Source organism: Gymnoscopelus microlampas (assembly GCF_963454915.1).
Source record: "Gymnoscopelus microlampas genome assembly, chromosome: 13".
In the NCBI taxonomy this organism is placed as follows: domain Eukaryota; kingdom Metazoa; phylum Chordata; class Actinopteri; order Myctophiformes; family Myctophidae; genus Gymnoscopelus; species Gymnoscopelus microlampas.
In genome coordinates, this window is record NC_139950.1 from 40,755,833 (window position 1) to 40,773,534 (window position 17,702).

The following is a 17,702-nucleotide window of genomic DNA, read 5'->3' on the forward strand; positions in this document are numbered from 1 at the left end:
AAAAAAAAAAAAAAAAAAAGTGCCATTATCCTGCAGCTTGGATAAATTATTGCTCTGGCTTAATTTATTGCTTGGCCTCAATCACACGCTTTTCCATTCGGTTCTATGCCGTAGCTCTAGATCTTGGTTTCCTGGTCAGTATAGATGTTGTCTTTTTAGTATTGGCTTCTGATGGGCAAAGTAGGCAAAGCCTTGAACATTTCAGTTGAGGCTGCTTAGAGTGTTTAAGAAGTTTGTTTGTACTCCATTCAAGGCAACCGAGTGCTTATCACAGGCTTGGTACTGTAGATCAATGCCACTACCACTGGCTCCGACTAGTAGCAGTGCCACAGTTGCTTTAATTAAAGCAATACTTGCCACAGTTCTCTACACAGGCACTTTATATGTCTGGTTGAGAGTGTGCCAGTGAAATGGTTCATCTACTTCAGGCTGGTCTCACAACGTGTGCTGTTCCTCATGATCACAGAAGCCTTTCATCACAGGAGAAGTGAAGCTGTTTTCCAAATCAGCATCATATTTGGAGAGCTGCTGAATCAAGTTTGATTTGGCGCATCTTTTCGGATGTCTGTTGTCAGCAGAAACTGTAGTCTCCAAGAGGTTGTTTGAGACAGAACTATGGAGCACTGCATTGTGGCTCATGGCTAGCTAGGCTAGTGTAAGTTGGTCACTGCAACTGTTGAGACAGTTTTCCTCTCTTGCGCTGAAGTCTTGTATGAAACATCTTTTCAACTATACCGTGCTGCCTGCTAACTTGTGCTTTGACGTGCTAACCTGTGTCCCCTGCCCCCCTTAAACAACCTGTCTGCCGTGCCACCCCCCACCCTCACGCTCCAGCCTTGACTCACTGACTCATGTCCCTTAGCTCCACCTTGTGGCTGTTCTGCCTCTTAACTGAAACGATAGCGTGTGTGTGTTTTGTGTGTTGTGTGTTGTTGTGCGTGTGTGCGTGCGTGTGTGTGTGTGTGTGTGTGTGTGTGTGCGCGCGTGTGTGTGCGTGTGTGTGTGTGTGTGTGTGTGTGTGTGTGTGTGTGTGTGCGTGTGTGAAGAATGTGAAGAATCCAATCTGTGTTGTGTGTGGATGTTGAGTTAGACGGCCTAGATGGTATCGTGAATTATCACGCTAGATGATTGAATTTGATTTATCATTTACCATTTGCTCCATTAAAGTGTCTCAATTATGGCCATTGAGAGGCTCACTGTAAATAATACCAGCTGTTGGGATTTTCTTTTTGAAAGTTTACGCAGTGGTGTAGTTAACAAGAGAAAGAGAATGGCAGTTCAGGTGACAGATTTATGTCTCATTTGTGTTGGTAGAAGTTTGGACAGGCAAAATGTATAATGATTTTTATTTAGGGTGGGGTGGGGGGGAGTGGGGGGGGGGGGGGGTTAATGGTCATGATGAGTCAGGGCAGATCAAGGTGGAGAGGATTTATCTGAAGACAGGCCAAAAGTCAATACAAATAGGCAGTGAAGGAGGGTGGGTTATTTTCTGGTGTCACTTTGAGGCAGCCTACAGTAGGGTCAGGAAGTGCTGAACTGTCTTTCTTGCAGGGATGACAGCAGTCAGGAGGGGGAGGAAGGGGAGGAGTTTGAGTGTTACCCCCCGGGGATGAAGGTGCAGGTGAGGTACGGGCGAGCCCGCAATCTGAAGACGTACGAGGCCACTGTGAAAGAGGCAGACCTGGAGGGGGGAGAGGTGCTCTACCTGGTGCACTACTGTGGCTGGAACGTCAGGTAAGACAGGAACTGGGGAGAAATCATCTATATTATATATACAACCCTCTAAAAAGAGACAGCTCTTATCTTCCAACGTAGCCACGGGGGGATTGCCACTAAGCGGGTATTCCCCAATGGCAATAGCATCCCGCTTTTGCAATTCTGCTCCCTCTAATCCGAGTCCTCCCTCAGACGGGGACTCGTGATGATTATGGATTACACTGAGCCATCTAGTGGCAGAAACGGAATTGGGTCATTTGATTCCTCAGCTTCCCTCGCTCAGTCTTTTTTTCGCTGAGTCCCCCTGTCTGTCTGTCCCCCTGCTGTCTGTCTCACTGAAGTATACAGACGTGCTTAAGCCAATTTTGACTCTTGGAAATGGTTTCACCTCAACCATTTTCGCAGAATATTGGACTTTGTATAATCTGACAACAAGCTGTAGTTCTTGGGGTAACTAAAAAGAAAAAAAGGCCAATCAAAGTGCTGCTACACTCACCTCTACCTCTCAACCCTCTCCCCCCCTCCCCAATGGGTCAGGGTAAATGCAGTGTTAAGTAGAATGCTAGGGAACCATGAAACAGAAGTCAACTTTCCAGCTTTCTAGCGAGACCAGTTCATGTGTGTCATTCTCAATGTTGTCGTGTGGTACCTCTAGCTCTCTATAAAAGATGGAGGGATTTTCTCTGCATTGTGTCTGTGGTGTGTGACGTTGTAAATCTTGTGTTCATTTCCTCACATGACCCTAGTAGCACCTTTTGGTACTTTTGGGATCTGTTTTTGAATTTGTTTCTGTGGTTGTTTGGTTTTCATGATGTTTCTCTTCTTCATTGCAAAAAGGTTTGTCCTTTCCCTCACAATCCCCATTGGATCTGTTTCTTTGCTGTTGAGGCTCATTGTATCACAGCAACAAGTCGGGGTCAGATGTTAGAGGTCTCTGTGTGGTGGGGTTGTGTGTGAGAGAACGTGTTTACTGAGCTGTTCCCTAAGCTGCAAACGGTGACATTGTTTTCTTTTTCTTTGTGTTTTCCATTAGATATGATGAATGGATCAAGGCAGACAAGATTGTTCGCCCAGCTAATAAGAATGTACCAAAAATCAAGCATCGCAGAAAAATAAAGGTATGAGTTTGTGAGAATAAAGAGGCTTCGTAGCTGTTCTTTTTTTGACTCAGTCTGTGTCACAAATCGAGCCACCGATCACCATGTTCAATTCCCAACAGAACAAAGCGGAGAGGGAACGAGACAGGCTGGAGAGGCTCAACGACAGAGAAGACCTGGGCCCTTCCCCGAACAACAACCGGGTCCCACGCTCATGCAAGTCTGGCCCAGGCCAGGATGTATTTTCCAAGTTGGAGGAGGGTGAGGACAAAGGGACTCAGCAGTCTCCCGTCAAGTCTATTGAAATTACTTCTATCCTCAATGGCCTGCAAGGTAGCAACCCTCGTGAGCCTGTAGTCCTCATGTACACATAAAAGCAGATTAGGGCTATGTTTGACAGTGAAGTGAATAAGTGATTGATTTTATTTTGTATGGTGATTTTAGTATGCTAACTGAACCTAATGCAGAGTTTCTGTCTTTTGGCTCAGCCTCTGAAATGTCCACAGACGACAGCGAGCGTGAGGATGAGGAAGGGGAGCACAATGAAGATGATCGTCCGGGTTGCCGCATCGGCCTCAGAAAGGGCCCGCCAGAGCCCCCACAGGCATTGGAGCGCTGGGAGGACGGGGTGCCTCCCGAAGGGCCTAAACCTCCTTCGGTCGCAGGAAAGAGCCAGGATCCCATCGGTGTAGAGGGTCCGGAGGTCACAAAGCGCCGAGTCCCACCAGAGTCAGAGGGCGAGGTGAGCACCAGGAAGAGGAAATCTGACTGTGCAGCGGAGAGGGCCGCGAAAGGTTCGTCCAAAGCCAAGACCAGGAGCACCAGGAGCGCCGACTGGTTGCCTGGAGGCTCCCCGAGGAAGCTGGAGGAGAGAGGAGGCGGCGGCCCCGGGGAGGAGAGGGGCGCCTCATCGAGTAGCAGCTCGGAGGACGAAGGGCCAACTGTCACCGAGTCCCAGGCGGAGGAAATTGACCGAAGCCGCCCAAAAACCAAAGGTTCACCTTCCAAGAAGTACAATGGGATGAAGGACAAGACCAAATCTGGGCGACCCGCTGCGTTCTGGGAGATCCCCGAAAAAAGAGTTAAAATGGGTGGCAGCGCTGATGAAAGGCCTGCGGTCCGCACAAAGGGCCAGAAGGACGTTTGGTCAAGCATCCAGGCCCAGTGGCCTAAGAAGACGCTGAAGGAGCTGTTCTCCGACTCGGACACGGAGGCGGCCAACTCCCCTCCTCCGGCCGTGTCGTCGGGCCTGGAGGAGACCAGAGTAGAGCAAGAAGCCATGCCAGAGGACGAGGCATCCGAGGAACAGATGGACAACGACAAACTGCAGGAGTTTCCTAGTAGCGGCAGTAACTCTGTTCTCAACACGCCACCGACGACGCCCGAGTCCCCCAACATGGGCGTCAGTGCTGTGGAAGAGTCCGGTGACACGCAGCCTTCCTCCCCTCCGCCTTCTATGGCCGCGGTCTTGCCTTCGGAGGCCACCTCCGCCACTCCGCCCCCGGGACCCACACAAGAGGAAGGGACAGGGGGGCGCAGTGAGACGGACAGCAGCACGGTGGAGGTCGAGAGTCTGGGTGGGGAGCTGCAAGACCTTCCGCCAGACGACGGCACCGGATCCCCCTCCAAGGCCTTCGATGGCAGCCTCTCCTGCAACAGCAACTGCAGCGTGGAACTAAGCAGCAGCAGTCAACAGGATAGTGAACAGAAATCCAAAGGTATGAATCCTAAAACACAACTTCAGCATCAAAGACTAAGTCATACATGGGCAACTGGCGGCCCGGGGGCCACATGCGGCCCCCACCTTCACTTAATACGGCCCGCAGGTTAATATCGGACTGATATATTATTGATTTCAGCTGTTACAATTCCAAACATGCAAACATGACCCGCTTTAATTACTTCAGTCTATGTTAGTAGCTTAATGATAGGTCTTTTTTATGTCCAATGTATTTGTATTTAAGTTCATAAAGTTAACATAAGTATAACTAAATGCATTTGAAATAAAATAAAAATGTTACTTTTCAGGATTCCAATTCAAAAATAGCAGATCTACAAGCTCAAAACGCATCGCACTGCGACGCGTTTTGAGCTTGTAGATCGGCTATTTTTGCTACTTTTGTTTGACAGAATGGCGAAGGGCCTACGGCATTTTTGAAAAAAGTTTAAAATACGGTGATAAGAGGTGCCTGCCCGACAGTATATGCAAAGTTGACAACATGTTCACAGTCTGTGTAATCTCTCATCATCTCCGTGTATTTTCATATTATAAGTGTCTGCGAGTCAGAAGCGGCAAAAGGAACCACAGACGGGTGGACCCACAAAGAAAGCCAAGCCAAGCCGCAAGAGCCTAGGTGTGCCTCCCAAAAAGAATAGGAATAGAAAGACAAGTAAGTTGCAGAATTGTCTAAATATGCTCCCTGTATCCTCCTGTCCATCAATTACATTTTAAATGTGTCAAATGGTCCAAAAGTAAGGGGTTGTCTATTGTTTAATCAATTCTTGCAAAAGAAAAATATTTTCATATTTATTTACAACAATGATAATAATAATATGGACCCCACTCCTTTGGGGTATTTGTTTGTCACTGTACACTTGCAAACATGCAATTTGTCCTCTGCATTTAACCCATCCTAGCTATTTAGTTAAAGTGGTTGCCACAGGGGCAGTGCCCAGGGAGCAGTTATGGGCATATTAGGGGTACTGTGACACAAACCGGAAACCTTATGTTTCGCAGACGGCCTCTCTAGTCTCTACATATTTTGCTATGGCCGCTCCAATAAATAAAGGAAGAGCAAAATCTCTGTATAAAGAAAGAATATTAGATGTCATTATGCCATGGACACAGAGAATGGATGATTCTGATTGGCTGGAGATGTTCATTATTTTTAGATAACCGTGGCGCACACGGTTGACATAGCGGCCTCATCACATTTCTAAATGAATACACACAGTAAAGATCTCACTCGTTTTGAGGGAGCATAAAACGTAGGTGTTGATATACCCATTTGTGTATATGTGTAAAATGACTACTGTCAGCTGTCAGACTACTGTCAGCTGACTAACTCAGGCAGTACTAGTTTCTAGGTCGTTCGTATGGCTTCTACCTCTTGCAGTAGTAGAAAGGTAACATTTATTCCAAGGTTGACGAGAATAGTGCCAACGCAAAGTTTCTATTTAAAGAGCGTATTGCCCCAAAACATGAACAAACACATGGTAACAAGTGCTAAGTGACCATGGAATAAGTGGAATAACTAACTCTATGAAAAAATGCTGGACTCTGCAGAGTCAAATCAGCTAGGTAATTAGCCTCCGTCATTCTTCATTTTTTGACCACCGTGTATTATTCGTGTTCTGGGTTGATGTACTCATGACACAAACAACCCTTGTTCTATACTCCAGAAAATATATTTTCTGGAGAATTAAGAGAGCGTAAAATTACGGTCTAATTGTTCTCGATCCTCATTCCCTTGCTATCACTTGTTTTACCAGCCCACAGCAGTGACAGCGAGGACCAGTCTGTTGTTGAGGGCACTGCCAAATCACCTGCCTCAAAGACCAACACTTCAGACATGAAGGCTGCCATCTCGCCCAAGTGCCCTGGGCGAACCCCTCCTTCGAGCCATAAGTACCACAAGCACTCTGACTCTGATCACACGCACCACCGTGAACACCATGGGAGAACGCCGCGCATCTATAAGTGGAGCTTCCAGATGTGTACGTTTTGAAACTTGTTAGTCTTCTGTAGAAGACTATGGAATAACGAGGATAACAAACTCGCAAAATTTGTCAAATATTTTCATCAAAACTAGATTTTTACTTAATGTATCCTACATTATTCTGTTTTATTTAGATTGACCTTGTTTTAGTGCCTAACATTTTAAAAATGTTTTGTAAAAACACGAGATTAGTAGCATGTTGAGATTTCCTCAACATCACATCACATTAAACCCTACTGTATATACTGTACTTAGTTGATAGGGTCCACATGGGCTCTATACTTGGTCCTCTCCTTTTTCCCCTCTACACCAAATATCTTTGCCGAAAATAGCGAATCTACAAGCTCACAATTCGTCGCAACGCATTGTGAGCTTGTACAGTAGATCAGCTATTTTTGCCGAATGTTCCTCCTAGTATAGGGATGCTCAGGTTTAATTCAATTCAATTGGTTAAGGAGGCAGAGCAATGCGAAGCCCTCATTCTTCTCTTTAGTCTCTACCCCAGAGACCCGTCCCTAAAATGCATTGTTATGTTCCACCTAGCGGACCTGGAGAAGATGAGCAGTCTGGAGAGGATCTCGTTTCTTCAGGAGAAGCTGCAGGACATCAGGAACCACTACCTGTCCCTCAAATCGGAGGTGGCCTCCATCGATCGCCGACGGAAACGCATGAAGAAGAAGGAGCGAGAAAGTGAGTCGACTCTGAAGCGATGTCCTCTAGGGTTGAAAATGTTAATAAAACTAATCAATTTAATGGATTATAAAAAAATATCGATAATTGATTTAAAAAAAAAAAGAATTTAATCAATTGAATAATTTGAAATGTGGCTTTTTCCATTGGAAAATAAATCAAAAATGTTAGATCTGTAAGCTCACAAAGCTTCACATAGTGACGCGTTGTAGATCTGCTATTCTTGCTATTTTTATGTGACACTGTACCACAAAGTATAAAATAGGGCTGAAGTGCTTAATCATACTAATTGATTTAGTCGATTCTAAAAAAATCTATTTAATTAATAATTATAAAATAAAATGTTTCTCGATTGTTCGATTAATTGAAAAAGTAATCGCTAAAATAGAATAATCGCTACGAAATAATGGATAGTTGCCGCCCTAATGTCCCTGTCGTCTGCCTGGGGTTACGCTGCGGGTTAAGCCTCAGCATGTCTACTAACCCGAAAAGTATTTGTCTCTGCAGGTACGGTGGCGGCTTCCTCCACGTCGTCCTCGTCCTCTTCCTCGCCGTCCTCCAGCTCGCTGACGGCAGCGGTCATGCTGACCTTGGCGGACCCGCCGGTGTCGTCCTCTTCGTCCTCCTCTCAGAACTCCGGGGTATCGGTGGAGTGCAGGTGACAGGACGTACCAGCAAAGGAGCACTTAAGCACTTAACCAGCACCCTGGCGCCACCATCCCCCAAAACACACACACACACACACACACACACACACACACACACACACACACACATACACGCACACGCACACACGTACACGCACACGTACACACACACACCCGTACCACCCGCTCCCGTCCCTTCCAACAGGACAGACGAGTGGACATACATACTGTAACTACTGGGGCACAAACACCAGAACACAGACAAAAAACAACAACAAAACAAGCACTATTTTCTATTGACAACTGTTTCCTTGGCAAGCTAATTGCACTTAAGTGCACTTTTATGAAGATTGTGTAAGAGGAAGAATTTGTCACAAAAAAAAGTACAAAATTGTCTTTTAAGCTCTCCTTAATTGATGAACATTTCTAAGAATTGTTTTTGCAAGCAATAATTCTTTCCATTTGATAAACTTGTATTGTCTTGGTAAAAAAAACAAAAAGAAAAGATGATTTTTTTTCTGTGAAGACCACCCCCGTGTTGTGTCCTTGTATCCAGTGTGGTACGGTCTAGTGTTTGCCATTTGTTACAGGCAATTCAGAGACGTAGTGCCACGATGGCATTAAGGGCATACTAAATGTAACTTTTGCCACGCGTTCCTTTGTCCACAGTCAATTCTAAGGGCCTTCACATGGTGGATAAACCTCAGCTGTACTGGAACAGTGTTCTGTATGCGTTAGCATTCGGTTACACTTTAAAATCCTGAGTGTTCAAAAGAGTGTAACTCTGAGATTGTACAAATGTAATTTGGTTGCATTTGTACACTCTCTGTTAAATGAACACTCTGGATTTTGCTGTGTAACAGTTGGCGATGGATAAGGGTACGGGATCATTGTAAAATCCACTGACCCCCGTAGTGGATGGATGTGGTAAGATACTGTAGTGCCTTGTTCTTTTCTATGGGGCACCTTGAGAAGGGACAGCACTTTTCTCCAGGTCCCATTCTCAAATCAGAGGGTCACTGAGATTACCGTGTCCCTTTTTACAAAAAGACTGAAGAATATTGTATGAATGAGGAGGCAGTTGAGGGCTGTGTATGACAGATAATGATGGATTTTTATCAGCGTTAATGCCGATATTTAAAGAAATAATGATTGTAAAAAAGATTTAGCAGAACTCCTATACTGGTCACCCGTAATCTACTACTGACTACACATCCAGCTTGGGAACAAAATATGGTTAATTTTTGCAGTACAATAATCATGTGCAATGATGGGAGGTGGCAGATGCAAAGGTTACATTTCTTCAGTTTTCCAGCCTTTCGAATCACCACCTTTTTCCTGTTTGAAAAATAAATGATTTCCTAATTACCCATTTAATCACATAACTCGGATCGAGTATGGCGTAAGGCAGCCATGGGAGGTTTTCACAGCATTCCCTGTGTACCTCAGAACAAAGGAATTGAAACGGCTCAAATTTGGCAGTTCAAAGAGCATATGTCTCTTGTTTTACATGTGATCACTGATAACATACCAGCTCCCAGCATCTGTTTTGACTAGACTTTTTCTCCCACCCACCTGTTTGGTTCCGTTCCATGTACTAGGACCAGAATAACGGTAAAGATCTTGTAAATGTGCATTTATAACATAAAGTGATGTACGTGTATACAATTCTGAAGACATCTCCAGTGTTTCCTCTGTATAGACTCCTGACTGTATGATAACCTGAAGTTAGGTTTTGTTTGGCACTTGTATGTAATTGTATGCTTTTGTTATACATTTGTATATTGAGAAGAGTGTTTTGAGTCAAGCTATTTAATATCTTGCACTGTTAATAATGTGTACTTTTCTGTACAGACAGTTTTATGGTTTTAACTGTAGTTCCAGTGTAAATAATGAGGGTAAAAGCATGTCCGTTCCGTTCCGTTCCCCCCCCCCCCCAACCTCCACCCTTTGTCATCATCCTCTTGTTGGGACAGATTTATTTGGTCTCATTTATTTTATTGTTCTGCCGCTTTCATAAATTTCTATTTTTTTCCCCCGTTACAGTTTTAGTTTGTGTTCTGTCTTTTTTTTCTGTTAGCTTGAGCTTGAAACAGAAGAATTGTGGTTTTGGAGGTGGCTAAACTATTTTCCATCATGCACATGGGCTGTTGTAGCTAAAGCTCCATGGACCTGTATGGAAAATGGTCTAGAAGATCATAGAGTAACACAAAGTGATGGAGCTTATTGAAAAAGCTCTCTAGTATTTATTAGGCTCATCTGATGATGGTCATTGTGTAATTTATTGTACAAATGTAAGCAAAACAGATGCCTCTGTTTGAAATAAATGCCATAGTTTGTGAAGTACACAGTGTCTCTGTTGTTGTAATGTCTCAACTTAACTTCTTTCATTCCATAAAGGTCACATCGAATCACTTAACATTAATATAACTACAAATATTACGCAATTAATACATTTTTATGTTCTATCCAATGTTTCAGTAATAAGCTAGACATAACTACTATCACACGAGTCTTCAGATAACAGGCGCGTTGTGATGACGTACGTACGTCTCCACTTTACTTTTTTGCCTTTAAACATCTCTGAGGAGACACACTAGGACTAGGCCCTATGCAAAGCAGCCAGCAACCAATATTCACAAGAAATTGAGCTACTCAAGGGCAGTGGTGGAAAAAGTACTCAAATGTTTTATTGAAGTAAAAGTAACATTACTGCAATGTAGAAATACTCTGATACAAGTAAAAGTCTGGAATTCAAAATTGAACTGAGTATAAGTACAGATGTATTGGTATCAAAATGTACTTAAAGTAACAAAACGTCAATGTCCAAAATGTACCAAGATAAAACAATTAATTAGTATCATTGGTAGCATGGTGTTACTAATTTTATTAATATTCCATTAATTGGGCCACTACTTCTTCAGAGTAAGTGGCCCAATTAATGGAATGTTGATACAAATCATGTCATGTCTCAAAGGTCATGAAATGCTATTGATGTTATAGTTAATTAAAAGTGTCCTCCTGAAATGTGAGAGACATATTACAATTACCTCTATTTAAAGGTTAAACTATAAAACAAAACTTTATAGATTACACAGTACGGTTTAATATACTGTACTGAAGTACAATTTTGAGGAACAAGGTATGTACATTTTGTAAATCTTTTACTTGTAACAGAGTGTTTCTACATGGCAGTGTTGATACTTTCAAAATGTTAGTACTTTTTCACTGTGTCTATGTTTTGGTCAAGGCAAAAAAATCCATCCTATGCTATCCTTGAGCAGCTAGCAGCATGCTACGCTAGCTGACAGCCAGTGTTGCCATGTCCGTGTATTATAAGCGACCTTGGGCTTGTTTTTCTGTAAAGTTGTTTGAAAATATTGGTAGTTGCGGGTTGCGTTTTTTGGGTGGGCTTGTTTCCAAAGTGTAGTTGCTTATTTAGGCTTGCTTCGAAATGTTTTAATCATCATTAAATCAGTGGTTCTCAAATATTTTCATGAAAAAGTTTTGTGCCAGGGAGCATTTGAATGTTAGAATGTTCAAAAACAACATTTCAAATACTCCACAATATTTTTTGAAAATAGCCCATCTACAAGCTGTGACAAGCTTGTAGATTTGTATTTTCAAAAAGCATGATAGGTGCATAATGGGTTTAAAAAGTGCTCATGTGGCCTTAGTTGCTTCTTTTGGGCTTGTTTTCCTAGACCTAGTTGCTTGTTTCTCTCACAACACATGACAACACTGCGGCTAGCACGCTACGCTAGCTGCCAGCCTGCTAGCTGCTTTGCTGGAGCGTCAACTTTTAAACATGATGGGTAACAAAACCAGCACCATAGTGGCCGGTGTGTGCGGCGCTGCTTTCATCGCATACTGCGTTTACTTCGACAGAAAACGACGGAGCGACCCCAACTTTAAGAAGAAGCTGCGCGAGCGTAAGTATTAAAACAGCGTCGACGTCTTTGAGTTGTAACGTAAAACAAAATGTAGCATGCTTTGCTAGCTATGCTAAAGACTTATGTTTACACAACTGTTATACAAGGAAGACACGCATTGTGTTGCTATTATCTTGGTCGTTTCAGTCGGCGTTAAAGTCTTAATTAGAACTCAACTTTTTGTGGCAAAATGTAGTTGCTAACTGTTAGTCACGTGGCGCATGCAGTCGTGTGAAGTAACTAAGTACATTTACTCGAGTACTTTTCTTAAGTACAATTTTGAGGTACATTTTACTTAGCTGGAGTATTTCCAGTTAAGTATATTTTGATGCCAATGCTGTCGTACTTTTACTCAAGTCAATTTTGAATACTGGTACTTTTAACAGAGCATTTCTACATTCATTGTGGTATTTCTACTTTTACTTAAGTACAAAATGTGAGTACTTTTTCCACCACTGGCTAACAGTTAGTCACGTGGTGCATGCCATGCTGTTACTAATAAAGTGTAACATTGAGGTTGTGTGTGACACAGGCAGGGGGAACCGGAATGCGACCAAAGATAAGGCTGGCCTGTCAACGGTAGGATATGAAATCAATACAATAATAATCCCACATCGTGTTGTTGTGAGTAAACATGACAACATGAATGTTTGATTAATTCCATTGAAATATCCCACAGCTGCCTGACCTGAAAGACCCAGAGGCCGTTCAGAAGTTCTTCCTGGACGAGATCCAGTTGGGAGAGGAACTCCTTTCACAAGGTTGGTTTACTGTGTCAACATGCTTACATGTACCAGTGGCTGTCAAACCCTTTGTGCCCAAGGCAAACACCCAAAGGTCAATTCAAAGTCTCAAAGCACACACCTGTATTCATGTCATGCTAAAATAACCTCTTTGGTAATAGAATAGCAGCATCCTTTAAACCCCCCAGTTGCTAACCTTGGTCTCTGGTACAAGAAAGGATGCAAGATCAAGCTTTTTAGAGTATTCCAATACTGAGAGCTTTTTGTTATATGGCTCTTGGCAATTTCAGCTCTAAGACAGGCATAATGGAAACTCAAATCACTAATGTTGTCAGTTAGGTTTAGTTCTTGAATGCCTGAACCCTGAGTTTATTTTCCATTCCTGCTTTTCAGAGAATCGGGCCTCTAAAAATAGCCTCTGTTCAATTCATCTTCATTTCAGACTCAAGGTTTATTGCACTTGTTATCATTCTGTAAATGTTCAGTTTTATTTACTAATACCAAATATAATGTTTAGAAAGCACAAAGTACTGTAAAGGTCCGTGACCCATTTGGTACACTCTATGAGTTCCAAATGGATAAATTAAACACGGTAAGGACTTTGTGACGCGTTGTGAGCTTGTATATCAGCTATTTTTGCTTTTTTACATTTGTAAAAAATATTTAATGTCAATTTCTTTGTATATTTCAGTTATTTGTCATATCGGCCCTGTGCTATTTTTGATTACGAAGCCTAAAAGGCTTCATATGTTCCAATGTTCGACCCCAAACACATAGTTAATCGCAATTATTTGAGTGACAATTCATTGTCAAATTACATTTGTAATCGTGACAGCCCTAATTTGAACACAGTACGAGCTTATACCTCCATGAGTGCTAGTGCTTTATTTATTTAATAACAGTCTGTAGATGATGTGTTCGTAGTCAGTCTTGCTGCTTATTCCCTTTTTGTGTCTGGCTGCTTGTCCTAGCATTCTCTGACTGGATATACTGTCTGTGTACTTGTATAAAACAGTGGTTCTCAAACTTTTTCATGTCAAGGACCCCCAAGTTACAGAGTTACAGACCCACAAGGGTCAATTTGGTTCCTAATAGGGGTGTGCCGATATATCGTCCCGCGATATATCGCGATACGTTTTCGCGACGATATGTATCGTTTTGGAAAAAAAAAATATCGTTTTTGAAAAAAAAAAAAAAATTTGGATTCAAAACGGCTATTGTAGCTGAAAAGCTACAAGTTTGCATGTCTGAATAATGCAAAAACAGAATTATTTGTTTGCATTTTCTTTTTTTCTCCTCCATATATTTTCATAATAAAAAAAGTGCGTATCGTATCGTATCGAAATCGTATCGAAGTTGTGAGCCAAATATCGTATCGTATCGTTTCGTGAAATTAGTATATCGGCACACCCCTAGTTCCTAACTATCTATGATTTAGCTGGAGACCCCCTGGAACTCCCTCAAGGACCCCTGGGGGTCTCCGGACCCCACCCTGAGAGCCAATGGTATATAGTCCAGTGCCAGGTGTGTCGAGTAGGACACCTACTGGTTGACAACGGTAATGAAGTTATCTAAAGCAGACTGCAAAGAAAGCTAAAATGGCTATAGAAATAAATATATACAATATAGAGATAAAGTAAAATGTGCCATGCACATCTGGTGTGATAATGAATGTATTAATTGATGCGAAAATCTCCACACCGTGGCAACACTACTGCATTGTATTGGGCAATTCATTGAAGCCATTATCTCTCAATACAAGTTATGTACACATACTATATGCTCCTCTCCTTGTAGGCAGGTGTTTCACCACTCTAGGGCAGTGGTTCTCAACCTTTTCAACCGTTGTGAGCTTGTAGATCGGCTATTTAAAAAAATAAATCCTTATATTATTTGACAATTTGGCCAATGTTTGACCAGTTTTTAGTTTGTTGATTACATTTGATGCAGTAATGATATTTTTCATTTCCCTTTTTTTAAGGTATTAAAAAGGTCTTAAAGTCCATAAATTGTCACTTTACTGTCATTTGGGGACCCACAGGTTGAAAACCACTGCACTAGGACATGAACACAAGCAGCCAGCCTGTATAGTGTCTCTCCACAACAACACCACTTTGGGATTTGTTCACAAACTGCATAGTACCTACCTATGTAACGGATGACTATCTCAAGATAATTCAAGATTGGACGGGGAGCCCATGCCAGTATTAATCTGTCTTGTTTTAAAATTTTTGGGGGTCTTTTTTTAAGACAGGGCAGGTAACTGATGGCAGAGAGGAAGAAGACATGCAACACATCTCTCCAAACAGACTTCACTTGTGGATGTTAAGATGTAGTCGACACACTATGTGGTCAAGTTACCACCATACACCTAAAAGTTTGTAATTAACACATTTTGTGTGCCAACCCAGGAGACTATGAGAAAGGTGTGGATCACCTGACCAATGCGATTGCGGTCTGCGGCCAGCCCCAGCAACTCCTCCAGGTCCTTCAGCAGACTCTGCCACCTCCAGTGTTCCAGATGCTGCTTACCAAACTGCCCAGTATCAGCCAGGTGAGGTCTACCTCCCATACTCTTCCCATACTTATTCCTTCTTGTTAATTTCATTAGTACTTACTTAAGCCTGTCACAATTATTACATAATCACCATTACATTTCCACTATTTTGTAACACATTTTGAGTATAAGATATTAAATATGGCTAATTGGGCCATAATACAAGGTCATTTTAGAATTTTCGTAAATTACTGATTTTGATTATTGCTATCGGTCATTGTCAGTGTTTACGTTCTTTTTACATCGTTTTTATTGACGTCATATCTGCCCCGTGCAACTTTCGTTTACGAGGCCTAAAAACCACACAATTAAATCGTAAAATGACAATTCATCGTCAAATAAAACGTCATAATCGTGACAGCCCTAGTAGTACTCAATATTAAATTCCCCATGGTATCCTTAGCTTAGCATCCTTTTAACCCCCCAGTTGCTAACCTTGGTCTCTGGTACAAGAAAGGATGCAAGATCAAGCTTAGAGTCTTCCAATACTGAGAGCTTTTTGTTATATGGCTCTTGGCAATTTCAGCTCTAAGACAGGCATAATGGGTACACAAATCACTAATGGTTGTCAGTTGGGTTTAGTTCTTGAATGCCTGAACCCTGAGTTTCTTTTCCATTCCTGCTTTTCAGAGAATCGCAAATGCCCAGTCCTTGGCAGAAGATGACATTGAATGAAAGTATCAGCCAGGTGAGGTCTACCTCCCATACTCTTATTCCTTCTCGTTAATTTCAGTATTACTCATTATTCAATTCCCTATGGTATCCTTAGCTTAGCATCCTTTAAACCCCCCAGTTGCTAACCTTGGTCTCTGGTACAAGAAAGGATGCAAGATCAAGCTTAGAGTCTTCTCAATACTGAGAGTTTTTTTGTTAAATAGCTCTTGGCAATGTCAGCTCTAAGACAGGTATAATGGAAACACAAATCACTAATGGTTGTCAGTTTTCGGTTCTTGAATGCCTGAACCCTGAGTTTCTTTTCCATTCCTGCTTTTCAGAGAATCGCGAATGCCCAGTCCTTGGCAGAAGATGACATTGAATAAAAGAGTGTATGTGTGGTTGACCTTAGAATGGTATCATACCCTCTAAGGTTTTCATGTTTGTATACTTTTAATGTAATGTGTGTTTGAGATGAGAGGTTGATTCGGTGAGCCCAAACCTGGGACATCATTTGACAGCAAATGTCTACCACTGAACTCCTGGCTTAATGGTTATTCTTTTGATCCTCTGGAAATAGTTGAACACATTCCCTCTCCCTGTCCTTTATTTCCTGTCAATCTGTCTTTGTGAAACACATTTGGACTTGGAACTGTGATGGCTGTGCAAATACTGCAGTATATTGTTGATAAATAGGAATAATAATGTCATAGTGTTTAGACAAATTTATCATAGATGTTGTACAAATTTCAGTGTAATTACATATGAGCAAAATGACATTGCATAGCTTATGTTCAGTTTGTTCTTTGTTTTTGCGCATCACTATGCTATACATGTTCATATATGTATTTTGAGTCAAGAAGGTGCACAGCTTGTTTTTGGTATTTTGAGTTGTCAAAGAGTGTTATTTTTGTATTCTAATCTGAATATCTAAAGTTATATTTCTTTGTAAGAAACCCTCAATAAATGAGAAATCACTGAGTTTGTGTGCATTGCCAGTAGATGGCAGTAGCAATGCATTGGAAAAATTGAAGTTTTAGAAATGCACAATGTGGACACTGTTTTTCTCTCCAAGTCTGAAAATCCATTCGGCTTGTCATTGGACATTTGGTAGGTATTTTAGGCTCTTGCCATGCGTAAAACCAGATGTTTATTACATCAAGATAAATGTCCTCCTTTTTGGAATTTCTTCCGATATTCACAGAATGTAACAAAAAGGCCACACAAGCAGATTTATATCTGAAATATTTGGAAGATGACAAATTGTGTTGAAATTTAATATGAACCACCAGGGCAAACTGACCTACACTATGTTCGTGTTTACTTCATAGTGGTACAAATATTTACAGGCAGTGCCAAAGCAAGACGGTTCTATGTGACTGAATTACCATCCTGGAAATGTGGGTGCCACTATTTTTAAATCATCACACACTTCAACATATGGCCTTGTCAAATATTTTAGACTGCAGTAGCTAGTACAGAAGGGCTCCATTGTGTCTGTGTGTGCCCAAGAGACACAGAAAGGAGCTGTGCATGTAGAAGGGAGTAGTTCTGGTTGAAAATGTGTCTGTTGGAAGACAAATAGGGATCTAATTATTTTTATCCCTGTCTGCAGCTGTTTTTCTAAGGGCTTTGGCCGGAGCAGTCTGGTCCTCGCGGGTTGCCAGGAAACAAGAGCAGGGAAAATAGTTTTTCTACAGTAGGAATGAAAAATGAAAATTGAACGGTCGCCCAGAAATGTCCAATGAAACCTAAATGGTAGACTGTTCATTTTCCATGAACTCATGCACTCGCTCCAAAGTCTTTTACTCAGCACTCCTGCTATTTCAACCACTGGTCTGAAAGCAGAGGCCTGTCAAGAGCCTGCATGAGACGTCTGGCTTGTGTATGTGTGTGAGAGCGAGCGTGTGTATGTATGCAGAAGAAGTAGATCGTTGTTAATCTGTC

At 42.0% G+C, this 17,702-nt stretch overlaps 2 protein-coding genes across 4 annotated transcripts in view; both read left to right on the top strand.

Moving 5' to 3' along the window:
- Positions 1 to 10,215, top strand: part of arid4b (AT-rich interaction domain 4B) — a 50,374-nt gene extending 40,159 nt beyond the window's left edge. Inside the window, exons 17-24 of one of the 3 annotated variants that reach the window (XM_084077309.1) lie at positions 1,552 to 1,734; positions 2,750 to 2,834; positions 2,936 to 3,146; positions 3,302 to 4,531; positions 5,087 to 5,203; positions 6,306 to 6,530; positions 7,076 to 7,222; positions 7,730 to 10,215. In XM_084077309.1, the coding sequence (XP_083933435.1) occupies positions 1,552 to 1,734; positions 2,750 to 2,834; positions 2,936 to 3,146; positions 3,302 to 4,531; positions 5,087 to 5,203; positions 6,306 to 6,530; positions 7,076 to 7,222; positions 7,730 to 7,884 (2,353 nt within the window). In that variant the 3' untranslated portion in view covers positions 7,885 to 10,215. The remainder of the gene's footprint in view (positions 1 to 1,551; positions 1,735 to 2,749; positions 2,835 to 2,935; positions 3,147 to 3,301; positions 4,532 to 5,086; positions 5,204 to 6,305; positions 6,531 to 7,075; positions 7,223 to 7,729) is intronic. The other 2 variants (XM_084077310.1, XM_084077311.1) reach the window with 2 other exon arrangements.
- A 1,399-nt stretch (positions 10,216 to 11,614) lies between these two features.
- tomm20a (translocase of outer mitochondrial membrane 20) lies at positions 11,615 to 16,736 on the top strand. Its single transcript, XM_084075732.1, has 6 exons — positions 11,615 to 11,801; positions 12,334 to 12,380; positions 12,481 to 12,562; positions 14,956 to 15,098; positions 15,732 to 15,789; positions 16,097 to 16,736. The coding sequence occupies exons 1-5, from the start codon at positions 11,678 to 11,680 to the stop codon at positions 15,774 to 15,776; spliced, it is 441 nt and encodes a 146-aa protein (XP_083931858.1). The 5' UTR covers positions 11,615 to 11,677; the 3' UTR covers positions 15,777 to 15,789; positions 16,097 to 16,736.
- The last annotated feature ends 966 nt before the right edge of the window (positions 16,737 to 17,702 follow it).

Bases quoted from the DNA above. Each gene is read 5' to 3' on its own strand.
- tomm20a (XM_084075732.1), top strand. From the start codon at position 11,678: ATGATGGGTAACAAAACCAGCACCATAGTGGCCGGTGTGTGCGGCGCT. The intron at 12,563-14,955 runs GTTGGTTTACTG...GTGCCAACCCAG, and splicing joins AGAGGAACTCCTTTCACAAG to GAGACTATGAGAAAGGTGTG. The intron at 15,099-15,731 runs GTGAGGTCTACC...CCTGCTTTTCAG, and splicing joins AACTGCCCAGTATCAGCCAG to AGAATCGCAAATGCCCAGTC.